Below are 17,369 nucleotides of genomic sequence, written 5' to 3'. Positions count from 1 at the left end.
TCCCAGAATCAGAACCAGCCTCAGTCCCCACCCAGGTGAGCCCCCCTGGCCTTGGGCCTGTACTGGAGAGTTATGAACATCCTGGTGCTGAGCTCCTAGGGGTCTTCTGCATGCCTAGCCTCCAAGGTAACTCCAAGGTAACAATGTCCTCCATAGCTGGCAGGCTCTCCTTTATGACCCAATACATCAAGTTTGATCAAATCTGGACTATACTGGATGGACTCACTATCCCCTGTGACCTCCTGGTGCCAGTGTGGACAGTGTCTGGTGTCTGGCCTGTCCGTGTATAGCTAGTCCTCCTTCCTCACAGTAAGCTTAAACTTGGCCAGAAAAGGCTCACATGCCAATCAAAATTTTAATGCTGCTTATGCAAATTATCAAGGTTGCCAAATCCTTAAGATTCTAATATCTCTAGCTGTCTATAAAACTTCATTTCCAATACGTACACTTAACGCTTTTAATGCAAAACCAAATCCACAATATAGAAGTAAATCACAGTCTTATTCCAGTTCTTGTACCCTTATTCTTCAAACTGCTGGCTCAATGACTATCCAGATGCTGAATGTTGAAGACTGTATTTAAGCACATCAGAGACTTGCTGCAGTTTGCTAGACCTATAGCTAGTGAAGGCCAAGTTTTGTGAGACTAGATGCTTCAGGAGGAGGGTGGCCACATCACCTGAATGTAGTGCTCTGTTCCCAGTGCTTAGTACAGTTCCTGTAGACGCTAATGTCTGCTGAGTGAATGGGAGGATCCCCAAATGTACAGTATCTCAGCACTTCTCCAGAAGTGAGTTGTGCAGGACTTCCCTCTGCAATACCACTGTATCTTCAGCACTGAAAAATTTCCATGTAATGTAATGTAATGTAATGTAATGTAATGTAATGTAATGTAATGTAATATATATATATGTGTGTGTGTGTGTGTGTGTGTGTGAGAATATATATTTTAACTTGATGAACTAATCTTAGAAATGCAGATATTTCAAAAAGAAGCATAGATGAATGAAGTAAATGAGTATTATATTGTTCAACAGAACATGAGAACCATCAAATATATTTTAAATTGTATTGTTAATGTATCTATACTGTGGTGTAAAGTGTGCATGAAAATTTTTAAGCAATGTTTTTCAACTGACCTGTGTACTTTGCATATATTAAGTTGTTTTAACTGTACTCCCTAGCCAGACTCTCTTTTTCCTTCCTTAAAGTTTCTGAAATGAATATTCTATTAGCAATTGATTGTTCCCAAGTGCTAAGTCTTTCTTCTATCATGTGGTATCATGCCCTCCCCACCCCCATATTTTATTTTTGATTGACAAATAATATTACATATTTATGAGATGATGTTTTATTTTTTATTTTTTCTTAAATTTTTAATATTTATTTTTTAGCTTTTGGCGGACACAACATCTTTGTTTGTATGTGGTGCTGAGGATCGAACCCGGGCCGCACGCATGCCAGGTGAGCGCGCTACCACTTGAGCCACATCCCCAGCCCCATGAGATGATGTTTTATTTATTTCTGGTGATATGATGTAATTTGATGTAAGTGTGGAGTGATAAAATCAACTAATTAACATATCTATCACTTCAATTACTCATTTTTTTGTGGTGAAAACATTTAAAATCTACTCTTTTAGCAATTTTGAAATATACATTATTGTTAACTGTAGCTACCATGCTATACAATAGATCACTAAAACTTATTATTTCTGTCTAAATGAAACTTTAACCAATGCAGCCTACATCACCCCAGACTCTAGTAACCACCATTCTAGTCTCTGTTTTTATGAGTTGTTTTAACTGTATTCATAACGGCATACATACATATAGCTTTGAACATACATATCCAAAAGACCTTCCTATCTTTGAACAAATCCTTCTCCTGGAAAAGCCAGGAATTGTCTTTTATGAAGGCCAGTGAGGAAAGCTGAAATATCTATGAGTTCCAGGAGCTCATACCTTCTATTCTCATCCCCTGGGAGTATTTCCTCCATCCCAAACAGTTATCCCAAAATATAATGGAGCCTGTGTTTTTTATTATATTCTTAGTAAAAACTCTGTCATTCAATAACCACCAAAAATAAAACAGAAGAGCCCATGGAACGCACAGGCAGAATATAAAATGCCAATGTGACCCCACCCTTCCAGTTGGCTGTGGTAAACCAAGGGAAAATATTCTTACCTCTTGTGGAGTAGGTCCTGGGAAGCACTGTCACGGACACATTGTCGGAGCTTCTCTGACCAGCGGTGTCAGTCACGGTCAGCTGGAAGGTGTATGTTCCTTCCTGTAGGTGGGTCAGCTTCAGGGTTCCTGGTTGAGGCACCTGGTGCACAAATGGGATGCTTCATTTTAGTGAGGAGGTCTGAGCATGAAGTCCATCATCCTCATGAGCTAGATGTCAGTGTCGTCCTAGAAGCAGTTCCCTGACCTGCCCCTCTACTCCAGGTCCACAGCTGCTGAATACTAAGTCCCAAGCTATTTGGCCCCATCTTGTAGCCACCAATGTTATCCCAACTGACAACAGCCTTGATTGACCACTCCATTGTTTGTCCTTAATAGCGGCTGTTCCAAACCACCAAGCTCCGTATTCAGTATCGAATCCCTTCCCTCTCAGCAGGTTATGTCATCTACTTCAGGGAGAAAATCAGAACCATGACTGGCTGCACTACCCACCTCATCCTGGGCATGTCCCTGTACCCACTGCCACCTCCTGCCTGACACCTGTACAGGATGAACTGTCCCTCCTGTGCTGGGGCTCAATTCTTCTTTTTTAGTCCTTGACTTTCCTTCTGTGACCTTCAGAACAATGACCCACCAATTAATTTCTCTTTCAAATGGCTCTACTATTACTATGGATTCCCGACAGGCTTCTGCACTGCACCTGCTGCTTCCCTAGGCTCATGTTCCATTTCATCTTCACCCACCCAAGTGGCCACTCTCCCTAGACTCCCCTGAAACCATCATCTAGTTCTCGAGATCAACAATAGTTATTTATGTTTAAAATTTCCTTCTTTCCTTCCTCCCCCGCCCCCTCTCTCTTTTAGACAAGATCCTTTTTTGTGGCCCAGGCTGGTCTCAGACTCATGAGCTTAAGTGATCCTTCCACCCAGCCTCCCCAATAGCTGGGACTATTACTCTATCTAAAAAAGTTGGTCACTCCTGTCTTTTTGAACCCCTTGCTTCTTTGATCCATGTTTTTATCCTGAATTCTCCCAACCAGGCCTGCAGCACCTTCTTGAGCTTCACTTCTGCTCATGCCCTTACCCCAGAGTTTCATTTCCTGCTCTTCTCACCATTGCAGGCAGCTTCCTTACCACTGCAAAAGCAATAGGCCCAGGTCTGTGCTGTGATTCTGTCATTCCTGACATTCAGAGGAAGACTGTTTAACATCCAAATCCGTTTCTGATCCAATGAACTAATCTGGGTATTATTCTGTGGAAATGAACACTGACCTTTATGCAGTTTACTATACCGTTGCACTAACAGTCTTGAAATTACATTATTTTTATGTATGGAACCCTACAAAATGAATTACTGAATATAACTTTGGTTTAGAGGGTCTGTCCGTACTATATATACCAACTAGCAGAATGCTTTATAATCATTTAGAGGCAATATAATGAGATACAGTGACCTTTGTACCTAGTGTTGCTTAATAATTACCCAGAGCTATTGTTAAGGCATGGACTTCTGTGGCATGGAGAGTCTGAGTCATGGGGTCTGGAGAATGAGATCTGAGATTCTACACTTAACAAGCACTCCCAGGCTGCCCACTGCTCTGGATGAAACACTGGTGAAATGGTTCAAAGCACAGACAATGAATGCCATGAAGCCAGGAGTTGGTTGGGCATCAAAGCTCAGAGTACCAACGTGAGACTAGGCCTGGGGTGTGCTTGGAAGCCTCTTTTCCCACACTGGACTGGAAGGACAGAATATCCCTGTGCAAGGGACCAACCCCTCCATTTAGGCTTGGCATACCCCCAGGCACATCGTCCCAGTGCAGGAAACACTCAGACTCAGACCATAACAATCACCTTCAATGTCCTGGGTGCACTAAAAAATTTAGATCTATTAAGATTACATATCCCTTCCCTGGCTCTTCTATTCATTTAGATAACAAAAGCTATCTTGCCTCGAAATCAGATATTTAGATGGACACTTTCCCCTCAAGGCAGCAAGTACTCTTCTAAACATTTCCTCATATTAATGTGACACTAGAAAGAAGATTCAAACTATTTCAAAAACATGCTCCAAATTTCAGGATAAAAACATAAACATATACTCATGTACACACAACATATCCAATTTGGAACTCGAAGAGAGATATGCTTTACCTTTAATAAAACAAGAGGTGAGACCTGCTTGAGTATGGTGGTGCATGCCTGTAATCCCAGCCACCGAGGAGGCTAAGGCAGGAGGATCATGAGTTCAAAGCCAGCCTCAGTAACTTAGTGAGGCCCTAAGTAACTTAGTGAGATCCTGTCTCTAAATAAAATATACAGAAGAGCTGGGAATGTATTTCAGTGTTAAGTGATTCAGGTTCAATCCCTAGTACCTACCCCTTCACCCCCGCCAAAAAAAAAAAGTGAAATTCTCTATTTGGCAGTAGCAGAGCCTTTCTGATACAACTTGATCTCCTTAATTAAGATTTCAGTGGCTAGAAATTCATGTTTGGGAGAATACAAAATAATTATGACCTGTTTTAAAAAATTATGTCCAGCATGTAAGCTAGTAGGCAATTGGTTTTGATTTAATGATAAAGTTGTTAAGGTAAACAGAATTCATCCATTAGTAAGCTTCCATTACACCTGGCATTCTATAATTGCAATCAACTGAATGTCTGTGTCCTCCAAAATTCATATGTTGAAACCTAATCCTCAATGTGATGGTGTTTGGAAGTGGGACCTTTAGGAAATGTTTAGATCCTAAGGGTGGTACTCTCATAAATGGCATTCGGCTCCTCATACCAGAAAGTTCTTTTGCCCCTTCTGCCATATGAGGACATGGCAAAAAGATGCTGTGAACTAGAAAGCAATCCTCACCAGACATTGAATCTGATAGCATCTTGATTTTGGACTTGCTAGTACCCAAGACTGTGAGAAATAAAATTTCTGTTTATAAACCACCCAGTTATGGTGTTTTTTTGTGAGCATCCCAAGTGGATTTGATTACTTGATTATTAACATTTGATTAATATTAATTAATTCACTGATTTCTGATCCCGAATCTTCCTCAACAACATTGTTCATGTCCCTAAATGAAAATACTCTGATGTCGTGTTCCTAAAGGTCATATTTTACATTCTGACTTCGGATTTAAATGTGATGTTTAATAATAAATAAACCAAGTGTCATCTAATGTGTCTTTTGCATTTAATAATGTATTATAGGTCAATATTCATTAAGTGGACATAGAATATCATGTTTAAGGGAAGAAAATAAGTAACTTTTTAGTCTATTGGACAGCTCTTTGTTCTGACCATAAATGAAGTAAAAATGTCAGGAATATGAGTGTTCCTATATGCTTAATTCAGGCAAATTATTTTTTTATAGTACTGGACACATACTAGATGCTAAGAAAAGGTTAGCTACTAATTTTATCATAATGAAGTTGGTAGTATAATTCCTTTAAGGTAAGAACCTCATTGGTTTTTGTTTTGTTTTGTTTGTGGTGCTGGGGATTGAACCCAGGGCCTGTGCATACAAGGCAAGCATTCTACTAACTGAGCTATATCCCCAGCACCCTTATTGGCTTTTGTCACTGTTTTTTAAACACCCAACTGAATTATTTGGATGTGAAAAGACAGGTCCTTAAACATGGTCTAAAAGTCTCAGGATAAAGGGAGGCCTGACTACTACCCTGCGATGGAGAGGGAGTGTAGAGCCTGTACACACCGAGGCAAAATGGGAGGAGAACCAGGGAGTGGTCAAGAAGGGGTTAGGAAAGGGGTGGGGTTGTGGCTCAGTGGTAGAGCACTTGCCTAGCATGTGTGAGAAACTGGATTCGATTCTCAGCACCACATATAAATTAAAGAAAATAAAGGTCCATTGGGTTGGGGTTGTGGCTTAGCGGTAGAGCACTTGCTTAGCATGTGCAAGGCCCTGGGTTTGATCCTCAGCACCACGTAAAAATAAATAAAAATAAAGGTATTGTGTTCAACTACAACTAAAAAGCAAATATTAAAAACAAAAGAATAAGTTAGAAAATTTAAAAAAAAAGAAAAGAAAGGTCTATTAACAACTAAATACACCACGCACACACACACATAGGGTTAGGAAAGGCCCTGGAGGGAAGCCTGGTGAAGGAGTGCTCCGGGGTGGTGGGAGAGTAAGGGGACTTAAGAACAAGGGTACCCAGTGTCATTATGCTCTAATCACCTTCCCCCATTCCCCAAAACCTCCCACATTAGCCCCATTCTACAGCTTGAAGAGGAGTACATTAACATTCCTATCAAGCTGGGTATCATTCTCAGAAAAAGGGTGATTTTATCTGAGTCCCAATTTTCCTGTTAGAAAATTTGGAGTGTGAAACCAGGCTGCGTAAGCTAAAGGAATCAGAGTGGTAGCCCTTAAGGATGGTTATTTACTGTTAAGGAAAAATTCTCAAAATGGTAAACCATGACTCCTACACAAATGTAATATGAACATGTGTCCAAAATTTTATTTAACTCATGAATTAAAAAAGAAACTAATAATATGTTAAACTGATTAAGATGATAATCTAGAGAATAGACATATATAATAGTCATGAATGCAGATACAAAGTTGCTAATAGATACAAAATAGAAATGAGTTTATTAATAGGTACTGAAATTTATTACTAGATGGATTAGTAACTACAAGTACTAAAATGTCATGTGGAAATCCTCTTGTCTCCAGAGTGAAAAATCAATTGCATCTATATATGAAAAAATGTATTTTCATTTTTACAAACAAGAATCATTTGCATGACAACGTTCAAATGCTAACCATGGAAGGATCCTCGAACCAACTCCCAGTGTTCCATTGAAAGGTGCTCAGTAATCTTTTGGCCGTTTCAAGGTCTTTTATAATTTTCTTGACAATCTTAATCCACACAGTGTGGATGAGTCTACATGGGAAGTTGTTCTGAGAATTCAGATAGGTCTAAATTGCCTAGCACTGAGTCAGGCTCCTGGTAGCTACAGTTAGGATGATGTCAAAGTAGGACAACCTGTATTTACTTTGGGGGTCATTCATGAATGTACACCATTGTAAGAGAGACACAATTTGATATCAGAAGACTCCCATAATGTTGGTTTTGTCACTTAGATGATGATTCGGTAATGTTAGAACTGCCTGCCACTGTTGTTATATACCTGGCTGGGGAATTGGTCCAGTTTCCTCTTGATAACACAATAATCAGTCTTAAATGGTTATGCATAATATCTAATTTTATTACTCCTTTAGAAATATCTTCAATAAACTAAATACCAAATCATTAGCATTATTTTTATTTATTACTCATAGGTGCAATTTATCTCTCACAGAATAGTTTTCAATAGCAAGTATGAAAAGCTAGATGATGATGGAGGCATAATTAGCAGCTTCTTGAACAGATATATCCCTAGAGTGCCAAGTCATAGTCAGTGTTCATCCTGAGGAAATTTTCTAGTGGTATGATTGATGACTTGTCCATATATCTTTCCTGATTAACTTGAATTCTCAAAATTTCAATTAAGATAAATTAATCTTAATAAAGGGGGCACTAGGAAAGAATAGAGTTACTTTGGATTAGGCAGAGGGGAGTGAAGGGAGGGGAAGGGGTATGCAGGTAGGAAGGATAGTAGAATGAATTGGACGTTATTACCCTGTGTGCACATATGACTACACAACCAGTGTGATTCTACATCATGTACAACCAGAAGAATGAGAAGTTATACTCCATTTATGTATGATGTGTCAAAGTGCATTCTACTGTCATGTGTAACTAATTAGAACAAATTAAAAAACTGATAAAAAGATAAATTAATCTTGCAGTTGACACAAGCATAAAAAACAATAAATATGATGGGACACTCAAAATTATTTCTGTTGTAGAAAAAAACTCTGAAGTTGAAATGTAAGAAGGATAAACAGAAGGTTGTATGCTCAGGTTCAATAAATCAATTATAGAAACACAGAAAAGGGGAGACGATATGACAGCAGTCATGTGGAAAGATAATGGGAAAAGTTTCAGCAAGAATCTGTTGTGTGATGTAGCTATTAAAATAGTTAATGGAAATTAAACTTCACTAATAGCAGTAGGGACAATGTCTAGACAACAGGAAGTAACAGGGTATCAGGAAGAACCACAGCATGAATATCGAATTCAATTGGGGGTACCAGACTTTAAGAAAGGTGTGGACTAGTCTAAGAAAATCCAGACTAGGCTGGATGCTGGATAGTGTGAAAATGGGCTGAAGGGATTTTACACAGAACAAAAAAATATATTCAGTGTTTTTCCATAAGGAAGGTCCCGCACCAACAATACTGATAATGAGAGGGACATCCTGTCTGCCTAATAATTAAAGCTGACTAGCAATGTCATAAGACATGACGTGTAACAGTGAGCTTCCATTACCGAAAGAGTCAGGCAGATAGTGGATGACCCTTGGAAGGGATGCTGTAAGAAGGGTTCTTGTTTGAGGGACAGGCACAGTAAGATGCTGTGCAGAGATCCAGTCCAATTCAAAGCCTATGAGTAAAATCAGTGTATGCCAGTGTTATGTGACTGGCTTATTATCATTTTTGTTTTTGTTTCACTAGAGCACAAATTGGTGTTTTGTTCACCTTCTTCCTCCAGCTCCTCTCAAGGGAGTGGTCTGGATGAAGTTTATGTGCCTCAACCAGGACATGCTCCTATCTAGAAAGGGTCCTGACTTGTCTCATGACTCAAGACCCAGTGCGTGTAGGCAGCCCCTGGACAGATAGCTCTGTCAGTGCAGCAAATCCAGCTGTGCCCAGACGAGCCTGATGGAGAACAGCACGGGGCACCTGAGCAGGAAAGTCTGACACCATGCTTGCTCTCCTCACAATGGTTGCAAACAGTGAAACCACCAGATACAATGTTCTCTCTCTGGATCTTGTAAAGAATTAGTTCATTCTATTGCTATTTTTCTCTTAATATTCCTTGATGTTTTTCAAACTTTCTACTTGAGTCTTGAAGCAAGAAAAAAGAAAAACCTTTAAAAAGTAATCTGATTCATTGAAACAAAACATGTTTTCTTCTTTGAAGTACTCTTGTCAAGAAAAAGCAGAGGAATGAGGCAGGCTTCAAAATAAATGCTCAAAAATCACTGAAAAAAATCAAGGAAAGTAAATGTATAAAAGCAACCATGTTTTCTACAATCAATCCTACATTTTCTCCATTTTATAGCTCTTCTTCTAACTCACAGGCATTGGGGGAACATGAGCAGAAGGACACTACAGAAGACCATTTTTCCAGAAACCTCAGTTTTCATTACCAAGGATGACACGAGTTACCTTCATGTCCACTGATGGGTCACCCTGCAGCAGTGTCCACTCATACTGGATGATGGCATGGTCATCTGTGCTTTCACGGCCATCCAGAATCACCCCATCTGTGGGCAGATGCAAAATCACATCCTGCCCAGCCTTGCTAAGTGGAGGTTCATCCTTGTCTATGAAAGAAAATAAACAATCATAAGTCTGTTTTTTCTAATTTATGAAGAGTGGTTTGGTATTGACTAGATTTGGTCCAGCAAAGAACTGCTGAGAGAATGAATAACTTGAATTTATTTTCCTATTGATTTTCATTGTGTTCTCTTTACATAATAAAGAAAAAATTATGAATATAGAAATTTGGCTATGATGTATGCAGAAGGTAAGGTATGGCATGCTGGCTACTAGCAGTAGCTGTGGACAAAGTAGAGAGGGAAGAAAATGTGCCAGGGTCCACCAACCTGTAAATCTGGAGAAGTCGTTATATTCTCTGAATTTTTCACTTATTTATAAATGATTTAAGTTCAAAGGTCTACTAAATGAATTGATTTAAAAAAAAATTCCTGAAACTAACCTCAATGAAACCAAATTTACTTCTAGTACAGATTTTATTTTTTCTTGTCTTCCAGTTTTTAATGTACAAGTATTATAAAGTATTCAATGGATGGGAAATATATTAAATTTAAATATATTAAAGTAAACACACTTCCCTACCTAAGGAAAAACCTGTTCTTCTCCCTTTTCTATCTCTGAGCAAAGACTGAACAACTGATGTCTTTAATCTGCATCTCGCCACGAGGACAGATGTGATACAATAGGTCTTTTCTAGAAGTGTTGACTTCCCTTTGGTTACAAAAGTTTCATAGTTTTCACAAAAGGTTTCCACTGTATAATTCTGAAAAACATTTTATAATCCAGCAGTTAGACATTACAGTTAGCAGCTATTTGCATTAAAATTTGCTTTAAAATGCTATTTTCCCCAGAATAGTGGCTCATGCCTGTAATCCCAGTGGCTCAGGAGGTCAAGGCAGGAGGATTGCAAGTTCAAAGCCAGCCTCAGCAATTTAGCAAGGTACTAAGCAATCTAGTGAGACCCTGTTTCTGAATAAAATATATATATAAAAAAAGGGCTGGGGATGTGGCTCAGTGGCCCTGGGTTCAATCCCCAGTACCAAAAAAACAAACAAAAACAAAAAACTATTTTCAAGTAAATGAACTACAATATGCCTAAATGATATAAAAAGCCACAAACTCTAGTAATTTTTAAAACCATCCAAAGAGTTTACATCAAAGATATAATATGGAATGATCAGGTAAGTTTGAAATATCTCACATTATAAAACCAATTAATCTTGCCTCTCCTGAAAGAAAACCATTTTAGTCATTTACTTTCACTTACATCAGTTTTAAGATATGATTTAAGATATGAACATAATGAAATTCTCTTTTTAAAAAAATTTTTTTTAGTTGTAGCTGGATACAATACATTTATTTTATTTTATGTGGTGATGAAGATCAAACCCAGGGCCTCGCAGGTGCTAGGCAAGTGCTCTACCACTGAGCCTCAAGCCCAGCCCCCATAGTGAAATTCTTATACCCATTAAATTGACCTGTGATATGTTTGGAATAACAGAGATAATGTTCCAGTGATACCATAAAATGTATTTTAAAATAAGCCAGAGCTTATCTACCCAGAAACAACCCTTAAAGTAAGTAAAAGACAATAGGAAAAGGTGTGTGCTACCACTTAACAATGGTTGACCTGCTAATGAAGAACAAGATAAATATAATTTTGAGTTTTCCTCATAAAAATGTAATAATCCTATGTTAAATACTATGGAAACATTGATTGTTTTTAAAAACTAAACAGTTGGTAAGACCTACAGAGGTGAAATAAGACTTGCACCAATTTTAGACTGAGCATATCAAACTGGGATTTTACCCAGAGAAGAATAAGTTAGCTGGCCTCATTCACAACATACTGCTGTGAACAGAACCTTCAAGACAAGGAAGGTGTTTGGGTGTGAACACAGACTAAACTGAGAAATTAGAAAGACCCTGAAGTGAGATATGGAGGCAGGGCCAGACTAAGGACAGAGGCTTGGAAACGTGGTAAAAGCCATCATAGGATTTTTAAGATGTCACACTTTAGAAAAAACTTACCCACAATCCCAATATGATTATTGTTATTTTTGGTCTGTACTGTTCTAATTTTTCTCCATAGCATGCTGATGATCATATATATGATATATATAATTATAGTTCTGTAATTATAATTGTTGCCATTTATTGGGTGACTTCTTTCTACCAGGAACCACACTAAGTGCTTCATAGGCCTAACCTCACTAAAACTCTGAGGTAGGTACTATGATCTGCATACTACTGATAAGGAACCTAGGCTCAGAGAGGCTATGGTTGCTGAAAATCACACATTCAAGTGCTCAGTTTTTCAGCTCAGATGTCAGCCCAGATATTTCTAACTCAAAGGCTCCTTCTACTATACTTTGAGGTACCCTAAGTGTATCCCAGTTACCACAAATATAATTTCACATTCAGAATTGAATCTACTAGCTTATGGATATATATTTATTCCACCTATTAATATTTATTTACACATATAGAACTGCCCATGTAATTACAGAAATTTTAGAATTGCCATTTAAATTTCCTAATTCTTACTATTGGACACTTACTTTGTTACCCAATTTCCCCCACCATTATAAATAATGCCATACTAAACACTTTTTTCTTAAACTTTTTTTTAACATGGATCAAATAAATGAATATTGTAATAGTTTCTGCTAAGTATTTCCCAATTGGTTTCCAAGGGGATGGTACCAATTTACAATCTCAGTGACTATGTAAGAGTACATTAAGTTTTCCACATTCATGCCAAGTTAAGATTATACTTATTTTTGCAAATTTAATAAGCCCGAGCTGGCATTATTGATATTTGTTTTGATTACTTCAATGGCTGAATCTTTTTATATGTTCATCAACTATACTTCCTCTTTTGGAAACTGTTTGGTCATGTCCTTCACACACTTATTTTTGTTTTTCTTACTGATTCATATGCTCTATTAATAAATATTTTAAATTCATATTTTCCTAGATTCTTGTTTGCAATTTCTTTTGTTTCTTGACATGGTTTTTATAAATATGTCCATAATGTATCCTTTTCCTTTATCATCTCTTGAATTGACTAGAAAGTGATATTTCTTACAGATATATAACAGTAGTTTTATTTTTAAGTTTCCTATCTATGGAATAAACTATGGCTTAATTTAGAAAAAGATTCTTTAATCCAGCTAGAATTCATGTGTGGTTAGGGTTGAGGTCTAAAATGTATTTCCCCAAACACTGCTAACTAGTTATATTATTTATTAAATGTAAACATTGATTTATAACAAGAGAGATGAAAATGTGAGAAAGTAAGGTCCTTGGAGGAGATTGGCTACCAGCTGGGGAGGGATTAACCTTGACAGGATGGCCAATTTCTTCCTCTGCTCTTGGAGCAGCTGAGAGACAGGCTAGGGGTAGCAGCAGGTGATAGGCAAAGGGGAGAGCAGAACTCTGCCTATTGCTTTGAGTTTCCCTGACACAGAAGGGGATGACTTCCCAAATTCTTCCCAGAGATACTGGATTTCAAGCTATACAGTGGAACAACATTAAAGTTCTGGCTCTGAGTTCTGGGAGGTTACAGTCTTAGCCTCTCCATGAACCAAACTGCTCCAGTGCCCACCTATCCCTCCTTCCCTCCCATCCTCACAGTCAGTCCTCCTACCCCACCAGCCAACTGCACAACCCAACCAAGGTCCTATATTGATATCACGGACATGTGTGCCACTTTGATCATGCACAAGGTATGTCTATCCTTGATCCTCATGACAATCTGAGCTGGAAGAAAAGTACATACACCAGTCCCAAGGGGACTAGCAGGGACTTATATGTGGAGGAGCCCCATCTCAAACCTGCTCTGCTCTTAGGATGCCCTACCAGGTAGGCTTGGTCACTTCAAGAGATCTCTCCAGCATCCTCTACTTATTCCTGCATCTCGCATCATCCCCTATAGCCACTAAGTTCCAACCCAGGAGCTGCTGGAGAAAGCACATAGCTGCTCTATGTCTCAGCTCCAAAACCCACTTGCTGTGTGACCCTCAGGCAAGAGGCTTTCTTTCATAAAGCTTTCTTTTACACTAGGGATTGTAATGGAACCTAGATCTTGAAGCTGTTGTGAGTTCATGTGTGTGAAGAGTTTAGAACATCTCCTAACACCAAATTCAATAAATGTGGGCAACAAACAGGTTGATGCTATAAATTTGTGCTATCCCGTTCCACCTAATCCTTCACTATTTCTTCCTAATCCTTTATCTGACTTCAAATAATCCTTTAACAACTTTTCTTTTCCTAGAGCTCTTCTAAACCATTTTGAATGTCATTGAGACTTCAATTCCAAGTGTTCATAAGATTCGGAAAAAAAGAGAAAGAATTTAAAAAGGAAAAACTCGGTAGTCTCAGAAGCACAAAGAACTCCACGTAAAGCATCTGGGTAGGGAAACCAAACCCAGGACCCTGGAAAAACCAATCACCATCCATGCAGAGAGACAAGGTAGCCTCTGAGCCTGGCTGCACCTCGCACTTTCCCTGTTGCTGGGGACTGAAGTCTGAGTATGCCAGCATTCTCTCAGAAATGAAGATTAATCCAGTGGTTACCTCATCTTATCTCCAAACATCTATAAAATGGAATTCCTAGAAAAACTCTCCCTAGAGAAAGGAAGGGTAAAGAAGGAAGAATGAAGAAAAATGACTTGGAAACTTTCAGCAACTAAAAGTTTTTATTGTTAACTTCCCTGGACCTACTCTCTTACTATTTAGTTTCCTTTCCCGTGGTTGTAGGAAGGCTCCCTTTGACTATGTCAGTTCCTCTCAGATCAGTAGTGAGAACCCAGATACTTTGTTCCCTCTGTGGGTGGAGAGGAAGGACAGCAGCCATGAGGTAAGGCTCAAGGAGGATGGTAGGGGTCCAAGTGCAGGTGCTGTTTGCTCCATATTTGGAAAAGACCACCAGGTCCTTCCCAGCATCTAGCTCAAGGTTGAGCAGTAGCAGGATGGTCTTTTGACGTTTGCTCCCCTGACAAATGTCCTAAGTTTCATCTAAGTGGATGTGAGGGAGGGAGGCAGGGCACCATAAACAAAGATTTACAGCCCTTCTCATTGAAACCACGTGGAGAAGCCAGATTTCCAAAAAGGCTGACACTACCCTGCTCCCCAATATTGCTAATGATGTCATTTGTGTTATTATAAATCAAACATCAACTTATATGATGAAACATTGAGTCTGATGCGGGGGGGGGCTCAATCAAGGTCTTAATCCTTCAGTGATGTTAATTTTCCAACAGCTACAATTTTTGTGTCTCCTGTGTGTGTCTGGACTCTCATTTTTAGAACTTGCAGAAGGTAAAGCCATGGAACTGGCACTATTTTTAGCTCTTTTAAAAAGAGACATGCTTTAAACATTCTGATTTTAAGCCACAATCAAGTCCCTTCTTTTAACTCTGTATTAAAGTGAACAGTAGTTTTCCTTCCCACTTTTGTCTGATGAAGCAATTAAGCACAGGCAGAATCTTGAGTCCTGAGAGTCATACCAAGAAAAAGGGTGGGTGTTATGAGAAAGTTCACATGTAATTAGATTTTGCTCTTGCAATTAGCTAACACAAACTGTGCCTTATAAAATCTGAGACTAAAATAAACCTTTTTTCCCCTCTGAGCTTTTCTATTTTTTAAAAAATCAAATTTCCGCCAATCCTCTTAGATCAGCTACCCAAACCTAGAAAATTCCATATGGCAGCCCACCACTCCGGCTTCTTCCAATCTACAAGGGTTCTCAGGAACCATCGATAAGACTGAGAAATCAGCGCCATCCTTTCGGTTACCTGCAGTTTAAATTACTTGGAATTTGGAGTGAGTTGGCGAAGGGAGGCCAGTCTTTCTCCCCATGAGGGTCTCCCAGATGTTTGGAAAAGCACAGCCACCCACCAGGTGAAAGGACAGAGGTACCCAAGCAGATTGGCCACAGCAGGCCCTTCAGTCGCGCTTACCCAGCCGGGGCGAGGACCAGGCGGTGGCCAGAGCGGGGTCTCCAGCTTCCAAGTCTCCTAGCCCGGTGTCTGGGGCGCGGCTGAGACTGTAGCTGCTGAAGCCGCGATGCGGCGCGAACTTGCAGACACTGCGGCCGCGCACAGTGCAGTTGAAGAGGTAGCAGCCGAGCGCGACCGCCGGGGACACAGGCAGCCTGGGCAGCTCCACCACCGCCACCGAACAGCGCGGCTCGGAGCAGCAGGCCGCCACACACTGACGCCAGTCCCGCACGGCCGCCGGTGCTCTCAGGAAGCTGGCACCTGCCGCGATGGAGTCCTTGGTTCGGATGATGGCGTCGGGCATGGCGCTGTAGCCGTCGCCGCCGGGGCCTGGACAGCCTTCCCGCGGGCCGATGCCGGCGCGCAGCTCCAGCTCCAGCTCCTCCTGCGGTCGTTCCTGCTGCAGCTGCCGGCGGAACTCCTCCAGCAGCTGCTCCACGCCCGAGAGCTGCGCGTGCAGCTCGGACAGCGGCGCCGCCGGTGGCACGGCCGTACGACCGCTGGGCAGCCACAGGCAGAGCAACAGCAACCCGCGCAGCGCCTGGTGCCGCCGAGGCTGCCGACGCCCCGAGTCCGCGCCCTCCTGGGCGGCGACGGCCATGGCAGGCGGCAGCGGAGGGGAGCGAGCCTAGGTCGGCCAAGTGACTAGGGAAGCGGGGAGGCGGGCCTAGGCCCCTCCTGCGGGGCCGCGGCGGGCACTAGGCCCCGGCTTCAAAGCCCGGTGTCCCCGGGGCCTGGCTGCTCCCCAGGGGTTGCGGGCGCGCGGGCGCCGGCGGGAACCGCTGCAGCAGGAGGCATAGCCGGCGGGGCCTGGCACGGCTCCTCTCTTTCCGCCGAGGCGCTTCCCGGACCAGACCCCGGCGTGCTGGGTGGAGGCGAGCCGGGCTCGACGTGGATCAGCACCAGGTTGGTGAACAGTGCCGCGGCGGGGGTGGAGCCGCAGTGAGCCCAGCCCTCGGCGCGCGGCTCCGCGGAGCCAGCTCCTCCCCGGCTGCGAGAGCCCGCCCCGCCCCGCCCCGCGGGCTGAGGAGCTGTGGACTGGCAGCTTTCGCCGACCTCCCCCGAAGGGCAAGGTAGGAGTCTGGGCCCGCGGGGTTCAGTAACCGAGCTGACCTGATCAGGGCGACAGGTTACCGGGGTCCAGCACGAGGCCGGTGGGTGAGAAGGGAGGGTCTTTCCACAAATCCTTGTGACTCAAGGACAGAGAAGGGGCATGCTAGGGACAACTCAACGGTCCTTCCCATCCACGTTAGGCTCTGGCGAGTCTGTGCTTGGGCAGCATAACAGAGGTGGGGGTGGGGAGGGGAGTAGTACCGAAGGCTGTTTTGTCTGTTTGAAAATATAAAAAGCAGTAGTTAATTCGCTCAAATTTCCACAAACATAGGTAAAAATCTGAACCCAAGCCGGTGGCGCACGCCTGTGATTCCAGCAGCTGGGAAGGCTGAGGCAGGAGGATCCTGAGTTCAAAGTCAGCTTCAGCAACTTAGGGAGGCCCTAAGCGAAGGACTGGGGCTGTAGCTCAGTGATTAAGCGCCCCTGGGTTCAATCCTCGGTAATATATATATATATCAATCAATCAATCTGAACCCAGCAATCTCTACAGCCTGTTAGATCATGTCAAATCTAGGGGTGTGGTGCTTTACATAAGGTATAAGAAAATGCCCAACCCTGCGCCATACAAGTTAGAATTCGACACATCTGTGAGCAACTTTTATATCTTGTTTATTTTTGAATGAGTTTCTGTCGATTTGTATCCCCCCCCCCCA

The 17,369-nt window shown here is 41.6% G+C and overlaps 1 protein-coding gene across 1 annotated transcript in view; it reads right to left on the bottom strand.

The window, feature by feature from the left end:
• The window catches only part of Lrp11 (LDL receptor related protein 11), a 39,527-nt gene extending 23,323 nt beyond the window's left edge, over positions 1-16,204 (bottom strand). Inside the window, exons 1-3 of the mRNA XM_027939590.2 lie at positions 15,565-16,204; positions 9,488-9,645; positions 2,187-2,328 (exon numbers count right to left, since the gene is read on the bottom strand). Of these exons, the coding sequence (XP_027795391.2) occupies positions 2,187-2,328; positions 9,488-9,645; positions 15,565-16,204 (940 nt within the window). The remainder of the gene's footprint in view (positions 1-2,186; positions 2,329-9,487; positions 9,646-15,564) is intronic.
• Positions 16,205-17,369: the final 1,165 nt, after the last annotated feature.

The sequence above is a fragment of the Marmota flaviventris genome, chromosome 6, assembly GCF_047511675.1.
Source record: "Marmota flaviventris isolate mMarFla1 chromosome 6, mMarFla1.hap1, whole genome shotgun sequence".
In the NCBI taxonomy this organism is placed as follows: Eukaryota; Metazoa; Chordata; class Mammalia; order Rodentia; family Sciuridae; genus Marmota; species Marmota flaviventris.
The sequence above is the reverse complement of the archived record's forward strand: the minus strand, read 5'-3'. Positions and strand labels throughout refer to the sequence as shown.